Source organism: Canis lupus, chromosome 24 (assembly GCF_011100685.1).
Source record: "Canis lupus familiaris isolate Mischka breed German Shepherd chromosome 24, alternate assembly UU_Cfam_GSD_1.0, whole genome shotgun sequence".
In the NCBI taxonomy this organism is placed as follows: Eukaryota; Metazoa; Chordata; class Mammalia; order Carnivora; family Canidae; genus Canis; species Canis lupus.
In genome coordinates this window covers 48,471,143-48,494,971 of record NC_049245.1, presented here as the reverse complement: position 1 = coordinate 48,494,971, position 23,829 = coordinate 48,471,143, and the positions used below count along the sequence as shown (strand labels likewise).

Here is a 23,829-nt window from a genome sequence, read left to right as displayed (position 1 = left end):
CCACAAGGCCATGTATTCCGTTGGACATAAGCAATCTTGCAGAGGCACTCCATTGGGTACAGTGAGACAAAGTGTCCTAAATATGCCCAAGCACAGACCAAAATGAGGTCCCTGAGTCACGCACAGAATCTCAAACGTGCTCTCTCCCAGTCAATAGCAGCAACCCCTGCTCCTTCATCAGTTATAGATGCGCCTCCTTCTGCCCTACCCTCTTAGAGGTTATGGCTTATTGAGAGGCCTTAGCTTCCTGGCAGCATCCAATCCACTCAGAGTTTCCCCATCTGTAAAATGGAGGTGTCGGTGCTCTGCCAAAGGCCACCAGACACACCAATAGTTGGATGTGCTTGTAATTTTTGTCCCAGTGTGTGGGATGCACACCATGGGGAGCTGTGGGGTGTTTCTAAACAGGTGTTGGGAAGATTTACTGAAGGGTATGGGCTTGGGTTGAGTGATCTGTGGGCCACTTATGGTTGACCTATCTGGAGGAGGAGTCTCCAGGCACAGGGAATGCCAGGGGGTACCTGGACACTTGTGGCTGGAGCCACAGGCAGGAGGTTATGCTGTTATCGTCAAAGTACAGTATTAAGGCTTCCTTTGGTTTTAAAGGTAGCCCTTTAAAAAAATGTGGGTTTTTTTTATTGTGGTAATATATAGATAACAAAATTTAGCATTTTAACCATTCTTAAGACATAAAATTTACCATTTTCGCCATTTTTAAGTGTACAGTTCAGTGGCATTTAGTACATTTCTCATTGTTGTGCAACCGTCCCCACGATCCAACTCCTGAATTTTTTCATCATCTCCAACTGAAATGTACCAAGAAACTCTGAAACTCTGACCAAGATGGACTGGACTTGCTGTCATGCCTGAGACAACCAAGAAATGGGCTAATATGTGAAGCAACAGTTCTCAGAACCTGGACATTGTGCAACAAAGCTCAGCGACTCCTGAGAGGTGAGAAACCAATGGGCTGAGCCCTTACAGTTGCCCAACTCACTGCTGCAAGTCTTCAGGCTACAGAGTAGGGAGGGGCATCCCAAGGAGAGCCTGGAGGGCTCCCTGAGTTGAGGAGATAAAATGGAGAATGCAGGGAGACCAAGGTGGCTAGAGGTCCCAGCGCAGAGTCCAGGTGGGGAGAAAGATACGTAGAGCAGCTCCCCTGCAGTGTTCAGTAGAGAACTAAGCAGCACATGTGTGTGCGGAAACTACCGAAGGCCAGGGAAAGAACCGTGTCTGTTAGAGCTAACACTGCCCATGGTTGCACGAGGCAGAAAGTGGCGTGGGTTACCAGCAGCCACACTGGAAAAGCTCTAGGTTCAGGGAACAGCGGGAGGAGTACGCAGGAGGGTCTTGCCTCAGGAGTGAGTGAGTTACAGCCCACCCCAGACTGATCACTGCTCAGACCCTACCTAACCTATCAGAGAAAGATCTAAAAGGATCAGATTGTTTCCTGGCCACTGTGTCCCGGAGCAAAGCTCAAGCCTTGCAAGCATACAAAATATCCGACACTCAACAAGGTAGAGTTCACAATGTCGGGCATCCAATCCAGAATTGTCAGGAATATCAAGAAGGAGGTGTAGCAAGGAGTTAAGTGCAGAAATAGAGCTTATGTAAAGATAACCAAATATAACTTCTAGAAATAAAAATTACGATGTCGGAGTTGAAAAATACAGTGGATGCTCTTAGCAGCAGATTGGATGCTGCTAAAGACAGGGTTGAGGACACAGCAGTAGGAACTACCCCAAATAAAACACGAAGAGAAAATAAAATAAATTAACAGCATCCAAGGCAACCGTGGGACAGCCTCACGTGGCCTTACACACAAGTACACAAGTAGTGACTGTCCCAGAAAGAAGGGACACAGGCTAGGACAGAAGAAAATAGTGGAGAAAATGCTGGAACCTTTCCCAATTTAATGAAAACCCTAAACTTCACTGAGCCCCAAGTGCAGGAACATGAAGAAAAGTGCCAAGGTGCAATACAATCAAATTGCTCAAGACCAATGATAAAGAGAAAGAATCTAAAACACTCAGACAACAAAGACATGTTACAAACAAAGGACTCAGGAGCGGAATGACGGCAGGCCACGGGACGGCGCATTGACCACCAGGCGTCGCCCCTGCATAGCTGTTGGGTGGAGAGGCTCCGGACTCGGTCCTCCAGAAACTGGAGAAATAGTTCTTCCTCGTGGTGGGCCATCAAGGACTAGGCATTCTGTAGCCAGCAATGAAATGAGCCAGTTTTCAGACTGGCCTCGAGCTTCTCTGCTACTCCTGCTATGCAGGTGAGTGCAGTTTGATGTTATCAGAAAGAATCGGTGAACTCCAGTGTATTCATATATGTAAAATGATTGAGAAGGGAGGCGAAAACATAATTTCTCGTGTTAAAACAAACCACTTTAATGAGAAGCTAGTAATGCATGGGCACAGGGAAAAGGTCTGTGATGGTTTATTTTATGTGTCCAATGTGCAAGGCTATGGTGCCCAGATGTTTGGTCAAACACCAGTCTAGATGTTACTCTGAGGGTATTTTTTAGATGTGATTGACATTTAAATCAGCAAACATTGAGTAAAGCAAATTACCCTCCGTAATGGGGTCGGTTTTATCCAAGCACTTGAGGCCCTAAGAGCAAAGACTGACATTCCCCAGGGAAAGAGGAATCCTGCCTCCAGACGGCCTTTGGACACCAGACTGCAACATCAGCTCTTCCTGGGTTCCCCGCCTCCACCTGCTCTGCAGATTTCAGATTTAGCCACCACAATTGAGAGAGCCAATTCCATAAACTAAATCCCCTCTCCACTCCACTTCCTCTGTGTGTGTGTGTGTGTGTGTGTGTGCGCGCAGACTGGCGTCCAGAGACCTGCCTTCCATCTGGGATGGAAGCACCCTGAGGAGCTGCCGTGCACATTCCTTTTTTCTTAGAGATGCAGAGACAGGGGAGGGGCAGAGGGAGAGGGAGAGAGAGCATCTTAAGCAGGCTGGATGCGGGGCTCCATCTCACAACCCTGAGATCATGACCTGAGCCAAGACCAAGAGTCAGATGCTTACTCAACTGGGAGCCCCCACCCCAACATTTATTAAGCTGTGAGTCCTAGGGTTCAAGGGTCCCCTCCCCTTTGCCAGACCCTCAGACTCTCCTCATTAGCTCTTGAGGGGAGAGCATGAGTGGACAGCAGCTTTGGAGAAGGGAAGCCAGTCTGGGAAGACCAGACTCCGGACCAGTTGCTAGCAGAGTTGGTGGCAGCAGACATATTCACTCCTCCAGTGCCACATGAGTGGCACCTAGACTCTTGGGGGTGCAAATAGGGGCCGTGGGTGGTGCCTACAAACCCAGGCCTTACCTGGTGGCTGTGGCCACACATCAGAGGGCTTGGCAACCCACCAGGGACCGATCTTGGGGTCAGGAGTGGTGGCTGGTATAAATGGGGAGATGCAGTGGAGGGGAGGTGAATTCAAGGGTCTCCTCAGAGTGTCAGCAAATGGTGCATGACCTGGGACCTGGGCTAACCCTCTTCCACTTCCTCGTCCCTCCTTCAGTAGCACATGCTGTGGACCCCTTTACAGAGAAGGACACCAAAGCATAGAGGCTGAAAGTGACCTGCCCAAGGTCCCCAGGTGTGAGATGGCTCCTGACTCAGAGCTGCTGCCCATGCTACTGTGTCAGAACGCAGGAGCCCCCAGGAAGGGGACCTGCCCAACACCCCTAACTCGTATCCTAACTCGTAGCCACCTCGTGTAGACACTCTTCCTGTGCTCCCCTACAGAGCACACTCCCTGTACTTGGCTGATTCTCCCCACTTGGTCTCCTAGGCCCTGCACTTGGCTGCTGAGGGAGGTAGCTAGAGACCCGCTGATGGGACACCTGTCTGGAGCTGCCCACAAGTGCTGGGCATCTCCCTTAGGCCACACCACTTCTGACCCTCAAACTTGGCCAGAACAGCACAGGGGCTCTCTGTGGCCTGGCATTTAAAGGGTGTAAGTGCTTGAACAACGTCTAAAGGTCACCAGTACTGACCCGTCGGCCCTCCCTCCGTAGCACCGGCCACACGAGGGCGCCTTGACACTGCTGCAAGCCGCCCCGTGGCACCTCCCCCGTGGTTGACAGGGAGTGAGTGGTGTCTGGGGCAGGGTTCTGTGGGCGTGGAGTGAGCCTAGAGGCCGGAAGCAAACCACCGTCATCACAGCCACTCCCCACGGATGCCTCGGAGGCAGCCCTCCAGGGACCCTGAGCTGCCGGCGAATCGGGGCATCTGGGGGTTCAGCGGTTTCAGAACAACCTGATGCCCACAGTGGTAGTGCGCGTCTCGCTTCTTCGTACTGCCAAGGGAACTGCAGTACAGGGAGGCCACCTCTCAGGGCTAGTCGGGGCAGCCAGTGGTCCCTAGCCTGTGGCCATTATGAGTGTCGTGTTCACAGGACACTTTGGGAAGTCTCCCCCTGCTCAAGAACGTGGAAGGGCTGTGGGTCCAGAAAGATCCTCCTGCCCACCACACGGGCACACATAATTTTCCAGACAATGTCAAGGGGCCCCAAACTCCAGAAAGGTCCCACAGATTCAGCACTACAGGAAGGAAATGTGCCCGAGGGTGTCTCCCAGTGATCCCAGACTGAGCTTGGCAGAAACCAGAGGCCTGGGCTTGTCACACCCTCTGGGAACAGCAGGAGGGTAGGGAGGCCCTCCAGGGGGGTACAAGTGTGTGATGGCCAGGGAGCCATCAGGAACGTTCGGGAGGCCGCAGTCCCAGTACGAGAGCCTCCTAGTCCTTCCTACGGACTAAAATGTGTGCGTGGGAAGAAACCTGCCTTCCGGAGTCTGGGGCGGGGCGGCGGCCAAGCCCCACTGGTGCCCACAGAGGCCAGCTCAGTGACAGCGCCTGAGCCAGGGAGCCCAGCACAGCCGAGGGGGTGAGGAGAGGGCCCTGCAGGGACGTGGTCACAGGCTGTGCCGCCTGGGGTCTCAGATCCTCTGCTCAGGGCCCGGGCAGCAGGGGGGCGGGGGGGCAGAGCAGGGGGGCAGCAGGTGGGACTTAGAGCGCTTCTGCGGGGTCTTCACAGCACAGCAGGTGGGCCTGGGCGGACTCCTTGCCGGCTTTAGTCCTAAACAGCACCAGGTTTCCCCTTTGCTGTTTTGACAACTTCTACAGAGAGACCCACGACAGAATGAAACACGAGGAAAACATTTTTGACAGTGTGTGAAAGACAGGGGCAGACACGTGTCCAATTTGGCAGAAGGTACCCTGTGAGCAGAGATGGGGGGTCCAGTGAGGGGGTGTTGGCTGGCAGGATGCTGGGGAGGAGCTGTACTTGCCTCAGCATCCACTCCCCAGATCCCATGCGGGAAGCAGTGTTGCTCTGTGGGCTTCCCTGCTCCCCTGCCCCTCAGCCCCGCATCCTGGAAGTGGCAGGCTCGGGGATGGCCCCACAGGGCTGAGACTGTACCGGTCCCTCTAATTCTGTGGGGCTCCGGGTGTGCCCCTATGACCTATACTGGCTCAAGGAGCTGCTGGGGCTGTGGCCAACCCTCAGGAGCCAGGACCAGCGGGCAGACCTCTCAGTTGGTGGGAGGAGCTCCTTGGAGTTCAGGAGTCACGGTGTCCACTGTCCCCTACGGAAGGCAGGGCATGGCTGGGGCCATGATACATGCATCCCTGCACAGCTAGACATGAAACCCAAATAACTGCCTGTCTTTCCTCAAGCCATACACCGTCCTCATTAGGACAGTTGCCATGGGTGGCCCCGTCTGGGTGGCAAACGTGACCAGATTGGTGTTCATGGGAACATTCACACCCATGTGACAGCACGAGCACTGTGGCCCCTCTTGGTAGCTTGCGTGTAGCCATGATCTCTTCGGCTGGGTGAGGGTTGGTATCTTGCTGAGCCCAGGGAGGGTTAGGCTGGGAGCAGCCAGTGGGCTATTATGGCCAACTGGGTACATGTCCTATGGCCTGTGGAATATCCAGGTGGAGTCCCGGAAAGTTCTAGAACTGGGAAAAGCAGGCCTGGGAAACAGTGTGGGAGTCCTCTGCACATGGCAGACATGTGCTGTAGGGAAGTTGATTTAGGGAAGGAGAGAGGCCAGGATGTGGACTGGTGCAGCCTGAGGAGCACACAGGGGACAGCACCCACAGGAGCAGGCGCAGGGTGGGGCAGAAACCAGGAAGGGGCTACAGGAGAGGCCAGGTGGCCACAGCCGGATGAGAAGGGGGCCCAGGGCAGCAGGGGAGGAGGGAGCCATAGAAATTGCCAGAAGAGAAGAAGCCAGGCTTTAGAGGTCTGATACTGTAGACACTGAGAGGAAAGAAAGGCAAAGGCGGCGGGCAGCAGGGGTGGGGAGGTGATCTGGGGTGCAGTGAGGGCCCATAGGCCCCTCTCCCAAGGGTCAGCTGCCCTCCAAACACACCAAATGCCCCCAGGAGTCCTGGACCCTGTCTCACTCAGATAGGGTTTGGAAACAAGGATCAGAATTTCTGAGAACTGGGATGCCAGTGGCTCAGCGGTTGGGCATCTGCTTTTGGCTCAGGGTGTGATCCCAGTCCTGGGATCGAGTCCCCCATCAGGCTCCCTGCAGGGGAGCCTGCTTCTCCCTCTGCCTGTGTCTCTCCCTCTCTGGTGTCTCTCATGAATAAATAAATACAATCTTTAAAAAAATAAAAATAAAAAAGAATTTCTAAGAACTTTCCTTTGTCATGTCAGATGGAAGCTCCAGGTTGACCTTAGGGTCAGATTCCCAGGAAGGTCCAAAGGTTGACAGTTCAGGTTGAATGTCCAAAACCTAAGTCTCACCCTGGGAGAGCTAGAGCTCCACCTGACCCTAAAGTGTGAACATAGTGAGGTGCCACTGCAAGGCCAAAACACCAAGCCTGAGAGCTTAAGTCATAAGGAAGGAGGAAGAGGAGGAGGGAGGGAGGGGGAGTTCATTGCCCTGTAGAACTAGGAAGTGCAAGGGTGGACAACCTTTAGGTATGGCTGGATCCAGGAGTTCTGAAGAGATGAAAAGATGAGCGTTCTCTCACCTTCTTCCTTCCACCTCCAACCTTAATCTCTCCAATTCTCAGCTCTGCCTCCTTCCGGAATGTCTAAGCTCTCTCATACTGGAGATGGCTTCCTCCTTGTGGCCAGAAGAGATGGCCTGTGGCAACCCCCATCCCACCCTCAGCCCCACCCCCACCCCCTCCCCTGCCAACAGGAAGACTTCTCTCTGAGCCCAAGAGAAAGTTGTGCATTGCACATGCCCATCATGTGGGCAGGGACAGGGCACTGGGACTTAGACCCCCTAGAACCACACTTCGGGGGAAAGATGTTGGTTCCACATGGGGTATCAAGAAGAGGCCCAGGTAGAAGGGTCCACCCACCCACCACTCCCCCAGAAGGTGACGGGTTGGGGCTCCCAGGGACAGAGACCGTCGCCACAGCACACACGCTCCCGTGCACAGTCAGAGTGGACTTTTATTAGGAAATCACCCTGCAAACACACCGAGAAGTGCTGTGCTGTGGGTTCCACGCGTTTCCTGAGGAAGGGGATCACAGTATCGGAGCTGTCAGAGGAACAGGGAGCCTGTGAGTGGGGACTGCTCGGTGCCGCCTGTGGCTAGCACTCCTTCACAGCAGCGTGACTCAGCCATCAAGAACCAGCACACAGACGCAACACGAGAAACACGCCAGAGCACACACATCTGCGCTACACTTAAATAAATAATAAATACAGAATTCCATTTGCTGTTGTCCGTGCCTGAAACAAAAGGAACCAAAGGGGTAAAGAAAACCAAAAAGTCTTTCTTTCCATTGGACCAAGGGAAAAATATCCCTAAATTATCAAAAGTCCTCAGTTACAAAATACTTTTTTAAAAATTCCATTATTAAAAGAATAAATAACAAAATATATAAAAAATAACTTGGTTGCATCAAAATTATAAGAAGACTTCTACATATAGAAGTCACAGCAAGATTTTTTTTTTTTTTTTTGTGGCCTATCTCATAGTCCAATAGTTAATTTTGCTTTGATTTCATTGATTTACCTCTCATGGTGTCCTGGTGTGGGGTCTAGCTGAAATAGTACAAAATTAATAAATAAAAATGTTAAATAAATAGCAAATGTTAACATAAGAGGTTGTGAATATAAATACTTACATCTTGACAAAATTAAATAATTTACAGAATAATTAAACTAACTACTCTTTTATCTCTTTCAGGAAGTGCAATTTCTCTACGTTTAAATACTAACTTGGAATTGTAGTCACAATCGATTTGGACTCTATTTACATGTTAGGAACATTGTGTTTAACACTTTCTATTAAAATTTCTTTTTTCGTATCTTGAATGGATCTAAAAAGAAGTGAATCTTGGTGGTCTCCGAATTAGGAATTTATCCCCTGACCTTGCTGACACCATCGCCACCTCAGTCAAGCTCGGCCGTGACCCGGGTAATGTGGCAGTAACGGGTCATGGGCAGGGGTGGACGCAGAGAGCCAGAGACCCTGGCCCTGACCCAGACCTGGATCTGACGGCCGCAGCCCCGAAGAGGGGGCGTGACCCCAAGCTGTACAAGTCTCTGCAGGCTTGGGGTGCCAGCTACCCCTAGATGTGTGAGGTGCACTAATGTGGAACTTCCAGGGGCAGCCCAGGTTAGAGTCCTCAAGTTGGCCGTGGGCTTCAGGTCTATTTCTAACCCTCTGGAACGGTGCTTTGCTCCATCCTTAAGACAAAACTGAATTAAATGAAAACAGAAAACACACTTGCCACATTGACCTCACTGAGCAGACGCGCACCCTGGGGCAGGTGCTCCAGGCTGACACTGTCACACGCACCACCCGCCCCGTGCCCACGGCTACCCTCCCAGCCTCGACAGACAAAGGAATACTGTGGTTGCAAACTCCAAAACTTCCCTGAGAACCTTGTCCATGAGCTTCCACTGGAGACTTTGAGCTGCTCTTCAGATTTCTTTCAAAAAACAAAAATAAATCACTTTGTAATACTTCCTGCCTTGCCCTGCGCTCGTGTGGGGAGGTCGAGGCCTCCAGCCTGGCAAGCACAATGGGAAAGACACTGATTTCCAGGCACCCCTTTGGATAAGCCCACCTGAGGCTGCCCTGGGCTGCCAACCAGAAGTCACTGTGAGTCGGGAATCTCCGCTGCGGGGGCAGGGCGAGGGAGGTAAACACTGGAGTCACGTTGGGGTGCCCCAGATGTCCCGGTTGGTGGGGTGGCTTCGGGGGTGACGAGGTCTAGACCTGGATGCCCCTCACAGCCCGTTTGATGCTCTCCAGGAGGTCCTTGTTCTCGGGGTTCTGGTAGCACTCCTGGTTGGAGTACATGTCGGTGAGGGTGCTCACGTAGGCATCGAAGTTCTGCTCACATATTGGCTCCTGGAGAACAGAAGCAGGTGAGCAAGGCCCATCCGTGCAATGGGTCCCATGATTTTCAGAAGCCACAGAAATCTACGGATGAACATTAAGCCCATCTCTTCCTGTGCCACCTGACACAAGCCCACACCCACCAGGGGCAACGCTGGCATCGCTGGGCCAAAAAACCATGAGTGCCGTGCTGTGGACTCCTAAGCTGTTCAGGGGAGCCAGAACCACCACGGCCAACAGCCTGCCAGGCATAGCACCCTCCCCAGAGTCCTAGGGGTCAGCCACCAGCTCTGGGGCTTGCCCGCAGGGCCCCATACTGCTTACCATGTGCGGAAGGCGGATGTTGGCGAGACTTTGGATGAGGGCTTGGCTGAGGCCCGACAGCTCCAGAAACAGGGCTTCATTCTGCTCCTCGATGAGCTTGTTCTCCTCCTCGATATTCTTCAGGCTTTTCTCCATGGAGGAGATCTGCACCAGACCGAGATGGGAAATGCCTCCTCCTCCCATGGACCACATCCCTCATATCCTCCTGGGACACACCCGGCATGCTAACTGTGCCACATCTCATGTTTCTCTGGGATTTCTGTGGCTTCTGTCAGGCAGGGACCCTGGCCCCTGGATGGAGGAGGGTATGCAGTGACAGGGCCAGGGGCTGTGTGGGGCCATGACTGTCCCTGCCGGGTCAGGAAGGCACCCAGACTGAAAGCGCCCGGGGCTCCAATCCTTGCCCACTGCTAGCTGTGTACTTAAGTTTGCCACATTTTATCGTCCTTGTCTGTAGTAGGAACACTGCATCCACTTTGTGGGGTGTCTGGCCACCTTTGGGTTTTCCCTGCACCAGCAAGACCAACAAAGTGCCCTAATAAAATTGTGGAAGGCAAAGCAGAGCCAGCAACTGCCTCTCCCTCTGTAGCTCGTAGCTGAGCGGAGCCGGCCGGTGACTCCCCCAGCACATCCCGACAGCGACAGCGACAGCGACAGCGACAGCAGGGCTGACGGTCACAGGCAGTGCTGCCTGCCCTGAGCGGCTCGGGGCAGCAGGCAGGTGAGTCTCAGGGTCAGAGCAACACTACGCAGAGGTTTGCAGCCAGCATGGGGCAGGTGGGAAGCCTGCCCTGGGGCTTGGTGTGGAGAAGACATGCTTGGGAGGCCCTGCCCCAATCTGACCGCATCTCAGGGGAGGCTGGAGGCAGAGGCAAGTCACACAATGTGCGTGGCACGCTGAACCATGCCCTAGGTGCAGAAAGGTGAGGAGGCGGTGGATGGGAAAGAGTGCTTTCCTCCAACCACGTGGCTGGGAAGCATTGCACTTCTTCACTTGGTAAGAAGTCTTTGGCTTAAAACAGTTTGAGTGGGAGTTAGGGGCTTGCGTACTCTTGCGGAGCCTTTCTGCAGAGCACAGGACCCAAAACTCCCTCTAGAGGAGGGTCTGAGACAGTCCAAGAGGATGCTAGTAAATAAAAAGGTGGAAATCAGGAAAAAAAAAAAATCAGAGGTGTTGCCCCAAGGTTACTTTGGGAAGGGAGAGACAGGGTGGCAGTCACACAGTGATGTGTCTCGGCACCCTGAGGTGCCCAACACTCCTCTGCTTCCACTGCCCGTGAACCTGGGGAAGCTGCTGCGAGGCAGAATGAAAATCCTTCCTGATCCCTACGGGCTGATGCTATTTTTATACCGGCTTCCAGAGCACGGGAGGTCAGCATAAAATCTTCTTGGCCAATGGAGGAAGGAACAGCATAACAAGGCACGTGGGGCTCCCACATGTCACTCTGCAGCCTCTGGGAAGGGGCCTCACCACCTTCCCATCTGTGCTTTCCGCCCTCAGATCCTGCAGGCCTGGTCACCTCCTTTACCCTCTCTGTCCCTCCAGCCCTAAGGGACGCAGCTATGTGTGGTCATTCCTTCTGTGCCCCCAGCTCTGCTCTGGCCCCTAGCTCAGGACAGCGCTTCTTTTCAAAATAAGACCTTCACTGTATTTCTTTTTTTCTGATGACAAATGTTCATTTTGGGGGAAATCAGAGAGATACGACACAAACACTTAAAGTAATTCGTAACCCTATCCCATGGCGAGTGGCTCTTTCTGGGTCACTTTTTCATAGAAATGCATTTATCAGGGACGCCTGGGTGGCTCAGCGGTTGAGCATCTACCTTCAGCCCAGGCCGTGACCCCGGGGTCCCGGGATTGAGTCCCACATTGGGCTCCCCGCAGGGAGCCTGCTTCTCCTTCTCTCTCTGTCTCTCTCTCTCTCTCTCTGTCTCTCATAAATAAATAAATAAAATCTTACAAAAAAAAAAAAAAAGAAATGCATTCATCCTGCAACAATGTCATGGAGTTGCTTCCTATTACCAGCCCCGTTCTAACCAGTGAGGACCTCAAGGTACAGACTGCTCACAGGTTTGCCCGGCCACCAGGCTGCTCTACAGCAGCACTGAGGTTGAATCAGGCTCCGGCCAGGCCCTCAGAACCTGCCCTGTGGGGCTGCTCCTACTGACAGGGCTAGCAGGAAAGCCTGCCAGGGCCCCGGCGTGAGCCCCTCAGGACCCCCACTGCCAGAAGTACTACCCAAGCTGGCAGGTGTGACCTGTTCCGAGCGTCCCCGAGAGCTGCAGCCATCAGCTCAGCCTGACAGCCCCTTGACAAGGAGCTCAGCTCTCCCGCCTCCCAGAAGAGGAGGCTGAGGACGAGGACCCCCGAGGCTGGGGGGGCGGGGCAGGTGAACACCACCACCCACCTGGGACTGCAGCTGCACCATGGCGGCCTCCATCTCAGAGTTGGACTCGTTCAGGTCGCGAATCTCCTGGTTCAGCTGCTTGATCTCCTCATCGTTCTCCAACACTGCTCCAGAGAGAAACCTTGGTTGTGGCTCTTGGCTTTACGCCTAGGCCTGCATGCAGGGGTGCAGGGGAGGCCTGTTTTCTAAATGCAACTAGGGACCCTTTCCAAGCAGAGGCAACTAGCCTCGCATGGTGGGCAGCTCATATCCCACATGTCATGCTGGAAAAGTGAGCCTCAGACACTAGGAGCCATGTGTCTATGTTTGCCTCCTGCCCCCGGGTGATGGGTACAAAGGTATAAATCTCTCTGTCAGGGATTAATCACTAAGGTAAAGATGGAATCTTTCCAGGTGATGCTGCATTTCCTCAGCTTCCCTCTTCCTTGAAACTGAGTTCACAGCCCCACCAACCCCCGAGAATGGCTTCTGATGCTGCCAGCAGGGCTCTCTGACGCCAACACGCACCAATACCCAGGTTAGAGCCAGCGTGGCACGTGAGGGCCAGGAGCCAGACTCCAGGCAACCAGGAGTTTGGAGCTGAGGCTGGGAGACCTGTGGGCTCAGGTCAGGGGTCTGTCTCCACCAGGACTCACTCCAGGAGGGGCTCAGCCTCCCTCACCCCTGCTACCAGGACAGCTCACTCTCCCAGGTCACAGAGATCACTTGGAGGAACTGCAGGAGGGACACCTTACCATCACTTGTCTTGAACTTGGTGCTGAGAACCTCATCCCCTGAGACTTTTCCCTTCTTTCCAGCAAAGGTTGCTCTGGGACAGCCAGATAAGCTGGAAGCAAAGGTCATGCACAAAAAACCAGCTCAAGGTCACACACACAGGGCCAATCCACGATGATACATCGCAGCAAAAGCCAATCCTTGCTGGCCTGCGGCCTGGTAGGATCCTGGTTTGGGACTTTCTCATGCATCTCCTTTTGCCCTCCCACTCGATGGCTCTGGCCCCCAAGCCGTCCACCCCCTTACTCAGCAGCCAGGCCCTTCCAGCTCAGGACACTGCCCTAAAGGCTCGTTCTCAGGCCTTCCTCACTGCTCTCCCCACAGCATCTGCCCCTTTGGCCATGCCAGGTACCTCCCTCACGTGTTTGCTTATAGTCTGTGCCCCAGCCACCAGGCCCAGACCAACTCTCATTCTCTGCTCTGTCTCCTGAGCCTGGTATGTGGCGGCCTTTCAGTAAAAGCTTGTGGAATCACTAGCTCATCAATCTTGTAGGTGGAGACGAGGGCAGAACAAAAGAAAGACAAGGAACGTTTCTGAAGGGCTGTGTTGTGACTCCCTGCACCTCAGGAGGAGAACGGGGGGCCCACGGGCCCCCCGGCCCTGGGCCAAGTATCGGGGGCAAGCAAGCGCCCTGGCGGGAGGGGCAGGGCACGAGGTACGACAAAGCTTTCCGTGAGAAGCCTGCAGCCTGTGTCAAGAACACACTCAGGGCTCCGCTGGCTCTTGCTGCAGGGACTACACTGTGGAGGGGGCCTCACGACAGCAGCCACGTGCAGGGCCACATGTCGCAAACACCGGGACCTGGGACCCACCGTTGTCTGTGGCTTGCCTGGACCGGGCCCCCTCTCCCCCGGAGAACTAGCGGCTGCCGCAGAGCCCTCGCGGCCCTTCCTGACCAGCGCGGCCCCTACCTCCTGTGGGTGAGGAAGCTGCCGTTGGCGTGGCCGGAGCCGTCACAGCCCGGGGTGGGACAGGTGGGCCCCTCATTCTTCAGCGATTTCCAGGAAAAGGGTGAGCCGTTAAGCGAGCCCTCTTTCTGCCTCCGAGCGGCCAGTGGGCAGCCAGATGCGCTTCTGTGTGAGGCGTATTTGCCGCTGATGTGACCGAGCCCCACGCAGCCTGGAACAGGGCACCTGGCGCAGAGGTCAGAGGTGAGCACGGGCACTGAAGCCTGCAGACACCCGCAGCCCCGACGCGGACGTGCCCGCTGTCACAGAGATTCCTGATGCCCCAGGGCAGACCTGCAGCCTTCCCAACCACGAGGGGGGCAGCAGGGATCACGGCGCCTCCCGCCTCAGCCTTGCACCTCCTGCGCCGCAGGAAGGTCAGCAGCTGCCGTCTGTCCCCTCCCCTCGGGAGCCGCTATGTCCCTGGGAGACAGAGCCGGACCTTGCTGCCGCATCACTTCTCCATCACCCCACGACGAGGAGTGAAACCACCCAGGGGCTACTCCCTGGGAGACTGCTCCAAGCACAGTCTCTGGGGGCCCTGGGGTCACAGAAGGTCACAAGGGCACCCGGAGCCAGGCAGTGTGAGGCAGCTGGGACCACTGCTGCTCCCCAGCAGGTGAGGAGACAGGGCCTCCCCGCCCAGAGAGGCCCCCACACCAGCCGCACATCCAGGGTGGCCAATGCAGACTCTTCCCATCCTCCTTGGCCTGGACCCCTCTTATACCCATCCCCTCTCTTCTTCATCCCTCCATGTGGGCCTCAGACTTGTAGGACGGCCACTGAGCCGGCCCAAGGTCATCCTGGCAATCAGTCTGGAGTGGAGACAGGGCGGCAGGTCCTGCAAGGAGCTCGGGGAGGTTCCACTCTCTGTCTGCCCCTCACACCTGGGCACCTCTCAGCTGTGGGTGCCCAGGGAACGCCGGGGCCGGGTACTTGGAAGCACCTCTGAGCACCCAGCATCACAAGATCAAAAGACCAAATGAGAGGCAGCTCTTCGTGGTTAAAACACACAGTTAAATCTGAATTCATTTTACTCGTGTTCTTTGCAAAACCCTAACTCTTCTTCTCATTAGGATTGATTCCTGGGAATTTATTCATACTGGGTATTTCAGACATGTGGACAGTAACACTGCTTCTCTTTCCTTCCATATCCCTCCAGGGTCCGAATCGTCAGAGCTGTCAGGTGACCTCACGTTAAGGTGTGTGTGGGGCGCCAGATCAGGCCGCTTCCGTACAGCCCAGGTAAGCGGGTGGTGGGGCCGGTGACCCCAAGGGCAGAGGCGCGTCTCTTCTGTCGGACTCCGGGGTGGTGGGGACAGCAGTGGGGGTGGGGCACCCTGCACAGGCGATGGGCCTTGAGCAGCTCCTGACCCTCACGCTGGAACATCCATGGATTTTATGGCCAGTTATTCAGTTTTGGCCGAAGGGATTTACCACAATGTGCTGACGTGACTTAATCTCAAACGGCGCGGACACAAGATGTCCTAAAAGGGATCTCTTCTGCCACCAGCCCTCCACATCCCAGCTAGCACGTGCTCACGAAATCCCGTCACGCAACAGGACCTGGTGCACAGATTAAAGCTTCTGCTGCGGTCTGCACTTGTTTCAAGATGACAGGCAATTATCAATACAGTGAAAGTTTATGGGGGCGGAGGAGGCCCTATAAAACGGAGGCACTGAATGCCCCCCGCCTCTCCGCCTGCCCGCCGGCTTGCCGTGGAGCCAGTAGGAACTTCATCCATCCTGTAAATGCTGACCTGCTTCTAAGTCATATTCTCCACTTGGCTGCAAAATCTTATTTTTTAAAAAGCAAAGTTGACAGCACACTAGGAGGAGGAAAACCGTTCTTCCCAGTTAACTTAAAAAGTGCTGATCTTGATTTTAATCATTTGCAAATGCAGCACAATTCACTTATCGTATCCCTGCAGCAGGATCCTTGCTAAATCCATAGCAGCTTGCATTTATACAATCACAGGCAAATTCCTGGCTTCTCAGAAGGATAAATACTCTTCATCTGTCCTCGCATTTATTGGGCTGCATCCATGACACCAACATCCATATATTTTGGGTTTTGATTTAGCACTCATTATAGTTTTATTGTAAAAATTTAATAAATGAGCCACAGCCTTTTTACACCAAACAGCTGGTGGAGCTGGCCCCTTGAAGGATGTGATGCTGGCCCATCAGGCCTCTCTTCTGTGACCAAGCAGATGTTTGCATGCAGCTGGGGTGAGCTCCAAGGAGCTATAGACCCTTGGTCCAGATTGATCCCCTCTGCTGGGTGAGCATCCAGCTATTCTTGACCCACGGCAACCAATCAGAGCAGACCTGCCTTCTGGGGACCTGGCCCTGACCACGCCAGCCTCAAGGCCTGCACCACGACGCAGCCAGAACTGTTCCTTCCAGTCCTCAACTGGCAAGGGGACCTGCTGCTTTGTCCACTGTCAGCTCTGAAAGTCCTGGGAAAGTTGAATGGTGGTTCACTCTGTTTCCCCCTGTGGCCCAGCCTCGCCCCTACGGGCAAGCGGGGGACTCAGGGCACTCCCAGTAGCAAGTGGGGCATTCACAGGGTCAGCATTCACACACAATCCCCCTGATGACACACTAGGCACCCCCGAGAGATGGTTGGGAGTGGGTCTCAAGGACTTAGATCCCGTAAGGCCCCCTCCCCACAGCAGTGTCGAGGTCCCAGTTCAGGGCAACGCTCTGGAGCTCCCTCTTTCCATATCAGCTCCCTGCAGACATATGTGAGTGTGCAGACACACACAATTCAGACTGGCCATCTTTCTAACCATCCTGTGCTCCTCGACTCTGGCACCTGACCTTCCCCGTCAGACCACAGCTGTGCAGGTTTCCCGTGGGGCTGCTCCAGGCCCGAGCCCACACCAGGTGGCCCCCCAGGAGCATGGGCAGCAGGGCTCTTGGCCTCTCCTGGCCCCATCAAACACCACCAGACCTGAGAAGCCCAGACAGAAGCCAGTGCCCAGGCGTGACCTCAATACAACACACACGGCTCACAGCTTCATAGGTGTCCACGTGCACAGCAGGAGAACCTCTGTAAAAATGGGCATTGCCATGGACCAGCTGTATTAACGAAATAGGAGTCTAGGAGCTTTTTAAAAATTATAACATACAGGAAAATCCCAATTCTGCAAACCCCCAAGGGAGTCAGCAAGACATCAACTTACTTCATCAGCTCAGGATCTTCTTTATCATCCTTTGTGGGTGTCACCCTGGCTCCACTTTTCTTGGCACGAGGGCAGCCTGACAAGCTAGTTTTGAAAAAGAAGAAAAGCCACGGCTGTCCCAGAATGACCACTTCTTACCCACTTCTGCCCCAGCCCTCCCTCCAGCTGTGTGATCAGCAGCGCCCAGGGCGTCCCAAGGAGCTTCTGTCGTCGAGCAGAGTGGGGGCAGAGGGGCCTCGGGGGCAGGTGTTGCCATGAGCCCCTGGTTCTGGCTGCAGAAGGCGACCTGATCGGGCATCGGGGACACCAATCAGATTATAGACATGAAAGAGGCTCTAGCTGCCCCAACATCAATGTCTGACTTGGAGCACTGCAGCTTCATCTGCGCAAGAGGCCCGCCCTCCCCCGCCCGGCCGGGCACCTCGGGGTGCCGCAGGCTCACCTTCTGTGGGAGGCGTAGTTCCCCGTTATATGGCCAGAGCCGTCACAGCCGGGCGTGGGGCACCTGTGGAAGACAGTGGAGCTGGAACCAGAGCCAGTGAAGACACTTGACCACAGGAGCCCCTCTGTGCCCAGCCCCCATGCGGGCCCACCGGCCCCCCTAGCACTGATCTCTCAAAGGCGTGCACGTCTGGTCAGCCTGCTTCCATGACACTGGGCCTTCAGAACTCTGCCACCCGGTCTCCCTACAGGGTCCAAGAAGCCAAGACAAGAGCACATCTCCAGTGCAGGAATGATGGGCTCCCATTTTTGGCCTTCTACAAGGTTCTAGACTGGACTAGAAGGTTCCAGAACACATATGGGCCTTTAAACAGCATTCAGAAAGGCAAGCCTAACACCTAAGACGGGTTCATTTTCCCTGACATGACCAGGAGGAAGAGCGCTGTTTCCTGGGAGGGGTCCGTCATCTGAGGGAATGAACAGACGATTACTGAGCGCCTGGGACACACCATCCACAGCGCTGGGCACCTAGAGGTGCAATTCGCACAACCAGAGGCTCCTCAGGGGTGGTGGGCCCTGGCCAAGGGTTATGATGGGAGACACAAAACCCAGAAGCCCGCTTGATGCGTCCAAAATGTTTGACAAACATCATGTAGAAGGTAAAAACTACACTTTGATATACAAGTATGGGTTTTCTTAAATTACTCTTCCTGAACGTCCGTGGTGGAAGAGAGAGTGAGTTCCTGCTGGTGTCAGAGTGGGGAGGTGTGCGTGAATGTGCAGGTGGGTCCCTGTGCAACCCGGCAGGACCTTGGGGCTCACATCTGGAATCTCACAGAATATTTATCTGCCATTTCTGGTTTCATCCTCTCACAGAGAAGAAACCGTGGAAGCTGAGGCTGTTTCTCAATAGAAAAGTGGCCCCGGGAAGGTCAAGGGGACTCACATCAGCTACAACAGGACACAATCAACAGAGTTCTCTGTGCCCAAGGCCCTTCCTCAGCATCCTCGTCCCCTGGCAAATGCAGCCTCTGGCGTTTGGAGCAAGGCTGAGGAAGCTGGCGCAGCCAAAGGACTCCCCACATCTTTCGGGCCGCCCCCCAGAGCTCAGCAGGCCAACACTGCCTGTTTCTCATCCAAGGAAGCATAAAGCTGGCCTGGCAACCTGGAGGCGTCAACGCCCATCCCTCCAGCTCCTTCTCCAGTCCCGTGGTCTTTCTCGACCACCTTCTTGATCCCCATCCTGTGAGCCACACATGGGGATGCCTCCTGGGTCTGCCGGCAGGCCCACCGGGCAATTCACCCTCCCGTTGGATTTGGGGGTAACTCATACCCTACGAGGTTATGACGGCTCCTGCTCTGGGAATGTGTGGTCACATTTCAACCCACATACATTCAGGGCAAGGAGGTTTTTGCATTTTACCTCCACCCGGTAGAAACCACACACCGCCTCCATCTACATGGGCTTCACCCTTTCAAACAAACCCAACCAGGGCAAGGCTCCTGCCAGGACACTTCGTGTCTCTGCATCATCCAAGGCCCCAGGGGCAAGCCTGCTGCAGACACCGGGTCCCGCAGGCAGGAGGGGCATGCCTGCCCCCCAGCTCCAAGTGCCCTGCAGGCACTCTCACGGCCCATCCCCGCAGCAGCCCCTTCATGCTCTCTTGGGAGGCCAAGTGCAAAGAGTAAGGGTAGTGCTTCTCCTTCCAGGGTTTGCAGCTGCTCGGGGTGGCTGCCTGTGGCTCCACTCCTTCTCAGCTTTGGGCAAATGTGCCAGAACCCAGGCCCACCACTGTAGGTGGTGGTCAGGGCAGTATGGCACCACAGTGGCCTCGGGCCTCGATGCCCACGAGCGCAAGTTGGAGTCTGGTGCAACCCCAGTGGCACCTGTGAATAAGGCTGGCAGGGAGTGCATGCACACGGGGATGGTCCTGCCAGGCCCCAGCACAAGTGGGACTGGCATCCCCACGGGGCCCGCTGAGGCACAGCTTCTCCAGGCAGGTGGGGCCACCTGCACTCCTTGCCAAGGCCCAATCAATGGCTTTTCCTAAAAGTCGTATCCCATAGAGGATGATGTTCATGTGGCTGGAGAAGCAGGTGTTCATGCTGGGCGCTGGCACTGGCCACCACTCTCGTGCCCCTGAGCACCCACAGGTCAGTGGCAGGAACCCTCCCACCATCTGCTTCTGAGTGCATTGTCTGGGCAAGAGGGGGAATCTTGTGTCTGAGGGACACACGACAGCTTGAGGGCACGCACCAGGTCTCACCTCCAAGCCCCATCCCGCCATCCCTGTCCCGTGGTGGGGAGGCATCTCCAACCCTGTCGAGCCCCCATCACAGCCTTGCAGGGTGTGTGGCTGCACCTCAACTCCCCACACACAGAGTGGGCTGAGCGGCCCAAGGCAGCTGCGTCACCAGCCCAACCACACTGGACACTTGGCAGGGAAGAGCAGATGTCCTTGGGATTCAATTAAAACACAGAAAGCACATCATCTGAGACTGTCACTGCAGCCAGGTGTTGGTAGGGAGGCCACCGGAAGAGTCTCATTTGCAAAGCAGTGATGTAGGTGCCTTTTCCTCTCTGGGGACAGGTCACCTATTGCTGCCACAGGTGGGTTGGGAGCAGCCTGTACGAGAGGCCCACTGGACAGGAGGAGAGAAAGGAGAGCGAAGCATCCACACACCAGGAACCTGGTGGAGCCCGGCCCGCATCCAGCACAAGCCCACGCTGTGCCCGAGAGAACCAGGAGCTGACTCCCACAAAAAGACCTCTGGGGCCAGAGGGGAGCCTGGGAGCAGCCGGGGCACCTTCCCAGGTCTGGCTGAAGCTGATGAGTGACTGGTTTTCACACAGGAAGGCTTTCTGTTGCTATTTCTAAACAAGCTTGGGTTAAAGTTCCTCACAGGTTCTTAGTCCTAGACGAGCACTAACCCTCCCGACAGCCGCGTTTCCAGGCCCAGGCCAGGCCCACGGCGTCGTTCCAACAGGGCCCGAGCACCTGCTCTGCAGGAAGAAAGGCCCACTGCACGCATCTGGTCACTCACGCAGCTCCAAAATCATTCAGTCCCTCAAACTGGAAAACCATGAAAACTAAGCATAGTGAAAACGCAAGTGGAACTGGAAAAGGAAATAGGGAAAAGGAACATGGGAAAGACATTAAGAGAAGAGAGGAAGGAGAGGGAGAGGAGGTGCGGGGAGGGGTCCTGAGCCTGCAGGACGGATGGTCCCAACTAGATTTCTGCAGCTGGACACAGCGAGGGGATGAGTCAACGTGCGCATCGCCGTGGTCAGCTGAGCCACAGAAAATGCCAAGTCTTAGAAAGACATTTCTGGCGGTGAAGCCGCCCAGACGGAAGGCCCCCTTGGTGACAACAGGCAATGACATGCCTCTGGCTGCCGGGACCAAAGCAGCCTCCCCAGAGTGACAAGGAGGACGCTGGCAGGATGGGGGGACTCCAGGCATCTAGAGCTTTCTTCTCTCTTTCTAAATCAGCTCAGGCCCCTTGGGAGCCTTTGGCAGCAACAGCTGCTCCTCTTAGAGGCTCCAGGACCTCGGCTCCCGTCTGGCCCCAGAACGGAATGAGCCTAGATTCGGGGCGTCCAATATGGAGGCCCAAGGTTCGAGATGAACACCCCCAGAGGGGGAGTGACCTGAGATGACAAGAGGAAGACCTCCTTCCCGAGCCCAGGGCAGCACTGCACGGCGGCGATGTCACAGCTCAACTGAAGGCGCAAAACCCAAAGGCAATGGCAGTCCCCAGATCTCGCCCCGAGAGGACACTGATACCCTGGGAAACTGCTGGGCGCTCGCGTCACATTTGAGCAGGGCTGTTGAGCAGGGTAATTGGTGCCCACAGAGCCTGGGCTGCCGTGTGTTAGGGACAGGGAGGAGCAGCAGAAAGAGGGGTGCTCAGCAAAGAGAGGGATGAGCATGGGCAGGCAGCTCCGGGGGGACCCGCAGGGACCAGACAGACGCAGCAGCGGAGGGCACAGGAGGAGGGAAGGGCAGAGAGTTTCCTCATTCACCGCCAGCACCCAGGTGCCCTAGCCAGAGCCCCACAGCCCGAAGCCCCCGAGCCGCAGCAAGACGTAGAAGCCAAGGCCAGCGCGGGCCGCTCGCACATCTCCAGGGCAGAGGTGCCAGCAGGCCCAGACCCTGTGCCGGGTCCTCGGGAGAGAGAGAGATGGGCCGGGCCATCGGGAGCCAGAGGCGGCAGGCCCTGCCCCCGGATGCCCCCCTGGAGGCCCCCCGGCCCTCGGTCCCCAGAGGCTGGCAGCAAGGGACAGGCAGACAGCGGCACTCAGAGCAGAGAGAGGCGGCAGCAGCCCCAGGCAAGCAAGTCGGCCCCCGTGGCCTGTCTCTCGGCCCCATCCTGCTGGCAGGGGCTGCCCGGGGCCGGAGCCCTGAGAAGGCCGATGGGGCTGGAGCTTCCCGGCAGGAGAGCAGAGCAAGGGGTGCCCAAGAGATGGTAGGCCAGGAGGGCAGACATACTTGAGGTCAGCAGAATGGGCAGCCATGAGGTTTCTGAGGCTCTTGTCAGCAAGAGGGCAACCAGAGAGGCTGAAAGAGAAGAGATGGGACATTGGGGTGAGCCAGAGGGGGAGCAGAGGAGGACAGGGAAGACCCACCACACAGCACCCAGGCCAGCTGGACCCGAGCAGGGACAAACCTGCGGTGAGAGGCATAGTTCCCGGTGATGTGGCCGCTGCCGTCACAGCCGGGGGTGGGGCAGCTGAACGGAGGAAAAAGAGCGTCAGAACACAGAGCGGGGCGCACCTGCCAGGCCTGCCCCCCCGGAGGGCGCCGACTCTGGCTCCGGCTCTCCCGGAGCCGAGGGCCACCCGCCCCCACGCCTCAGAGCGCAGAGCAGCCCTCGCCACTCGACTGTGAGCTTCTCCCACGCAACTGGACTCAAGGAGGAGAAAGGAGTCAGAGTACGGCTCAGCTTGAAGCCGCGATGGCCCTGGAGCGCACGCGCCTGCACGCACTCGGGGCGTACCCGTGAGCACGGCGGCACGACCCGACCTGAGGACGCGGCCGGGACACGGCCCAGGCAGAGCCAGCAAGGGGACGGAGCTAGCCTGGTCCACGGCAAGGAGGCAGGAACCCCGGGGGCCGACCGAGCGGGGGCGAGGCCCGGGCCCCGGCGGCACCGCTGCAGGGACAGCCCCCACCGTCCCGGGCGCCGTGCTCTCAGTGGGGGTGGCCTCCATCCCGGGGACCAGTCGCGGCCACCAGCGGCTTGCCCACCCTGCCGCCCGGTGGGCCAGGGTCGAGGGCATGGAGTCCCAGCAGAGCACCCGTCAGGCCTGGGCTCTGAAAGCCACGGCGGAGCTGAGGCTAGGAGAGGCCGGCTGCCCTCCGCGCCCGCCCCGCCCGTGGGCCTGGGCAGGGGCTTCCCTCGCTCCCTGAGCAGCGGGAGCTTGGGTCAGATTCCGGGCGCAAACCCTGTCAGCCGTCGCCTGGCTCAAGGGGGTTGTGGTACAGGACGTCCGACGTCTGCCCGGCAAGCGGTGCGGCCGGGAGAAGGGGCAGAGCCAGGCTGGGGGGACAGGGCCCAGGACGGAGCAGGCCCGGCCCCCAGGCTCAGAGCGGGCAGACTCCAGGGTTCTCCTGGCCCGGCGGGGACTTACGTGAGCAGCTCCTTCTTTATGTCCTTGGAGAGGAACTTCATCTTAAAGTTGGTCAGGGTAACTTCCCCGGGGTACTTCCGCTCCTCAAAACTCTCTTCCGACACTTCCTGGTCATCTGCTTCAGAAGAAGCAAAAGAATGGGCTGCTGGCTCTGACTGCAAAAAACCAGCAGGGAGACGTTTTAACCGGCTGGCGGGGGGCCGGGTGCCCGACCCGGGGCTGAGGGAGAGGGACCCTTGAGAGCAGGGTTCACAGAGGTGGTTTCTGGAGTGTCCTGCCTCCAGGACAACGGAGGAGAACAGCACCCCCGCGGGGCTAGCGTGCTCCCCGACCTCGGCCCAGGTGGAGGAGGCCAGGCCGCTGCCTCCCGTGGCCCCGGGCGTGCAGGTCACCTCCACCGACGCCCCGGGGCCACCTCCTACACACAGGAAGCCACACGAAGTGCAGCCCCTCCAGTGCCCGCTGTTCGTGGAGCAGCTACGGCAGGGAGAGCACAACGCGAGCGGGGACACGCGCCGACCAGGCACGCAGTTCCTAAGCTGCGGTTCTAGGTCGGGAGAGGATCGGCAGCCCCCAGACAGCAGGGCCCCGGGGACGGTCCCCTCCGTGGAGGGGAGCCCAGTTCCCCCGAAGGCCCAGCAGCTCAGCACCCGCAGGTGGGTCTGGAGCAGAGGCAGCTGAGCCACATGCCAGTCCAACCCCTGCCGTGGGCGTGGGCGTGTCCAGCCCCTCGGGGCCCAGACGGTGCGCTTTCCAGC

The 23,829-nt window shown here is 56.5% G+C and overlaps 1 protein-coding gene across 4 annotated transcripts in view; it reads right to left on the bottom strand.

The window, feature by feature from the left end:
* Window positions 1-7,428: 7,428 nt before the first annotated feature.
* The window catches only part of MYT1 (myelin transcription factor 1), a 61,838-nt gene continuing 45,437 nt past the window's right edge, over window positions 7,429-23,829 (bottom strand). For 3 of the 4 annotated variants that reach the window (XM_038572959.1, XM_038572960.1, XM_038572961.1), the window contains exons 14-23: window positions 23,072-23,226; window positions 22,108-22,170; window positions 21,930-21,998; window positions 17,438-17,500; window positions 16,996-17,079; window positions 13,769-13,990; window positions 12,817-12,908; window positions 12,083-12,186; window positions 9,675-9,818; window positions 7,429-9,362 (exon numbers count right to left, since the gene is read on the bottom strand). In XM_038572959.1, coding sequence (XP_038428887.1) covers window positions 9,222-9,362; window positions 9,675-9,818; window positions 12,083-12,186; window positions 12,817-12,908; window positions 13,769-13,990; window positions 16,996-17,079; window positions 17,438-17,500; window positions 21,930-21,998; window positions 22,108-22,170; window positions 23,072-23,226 — 1,137 coding nt within the window. In that variant the 3' untranslated portion in view covers window positions 7,429-9,221. The remainder of the gene's footprint in view (window positions 9,363-9,674; window positions 9,819-12,082; window positions 12,187-12,816; window positions 12,909-13,768; window positions 13,991-16,995; window positions 17,080-17,437; window positions 17,501-21,929; window positions 21,999-22,107; window positions 22,171-23,071; window positions 23,227-23,829) is intronic. The other variant, XM_038572962.1, reaches the window with a different exon arrangement.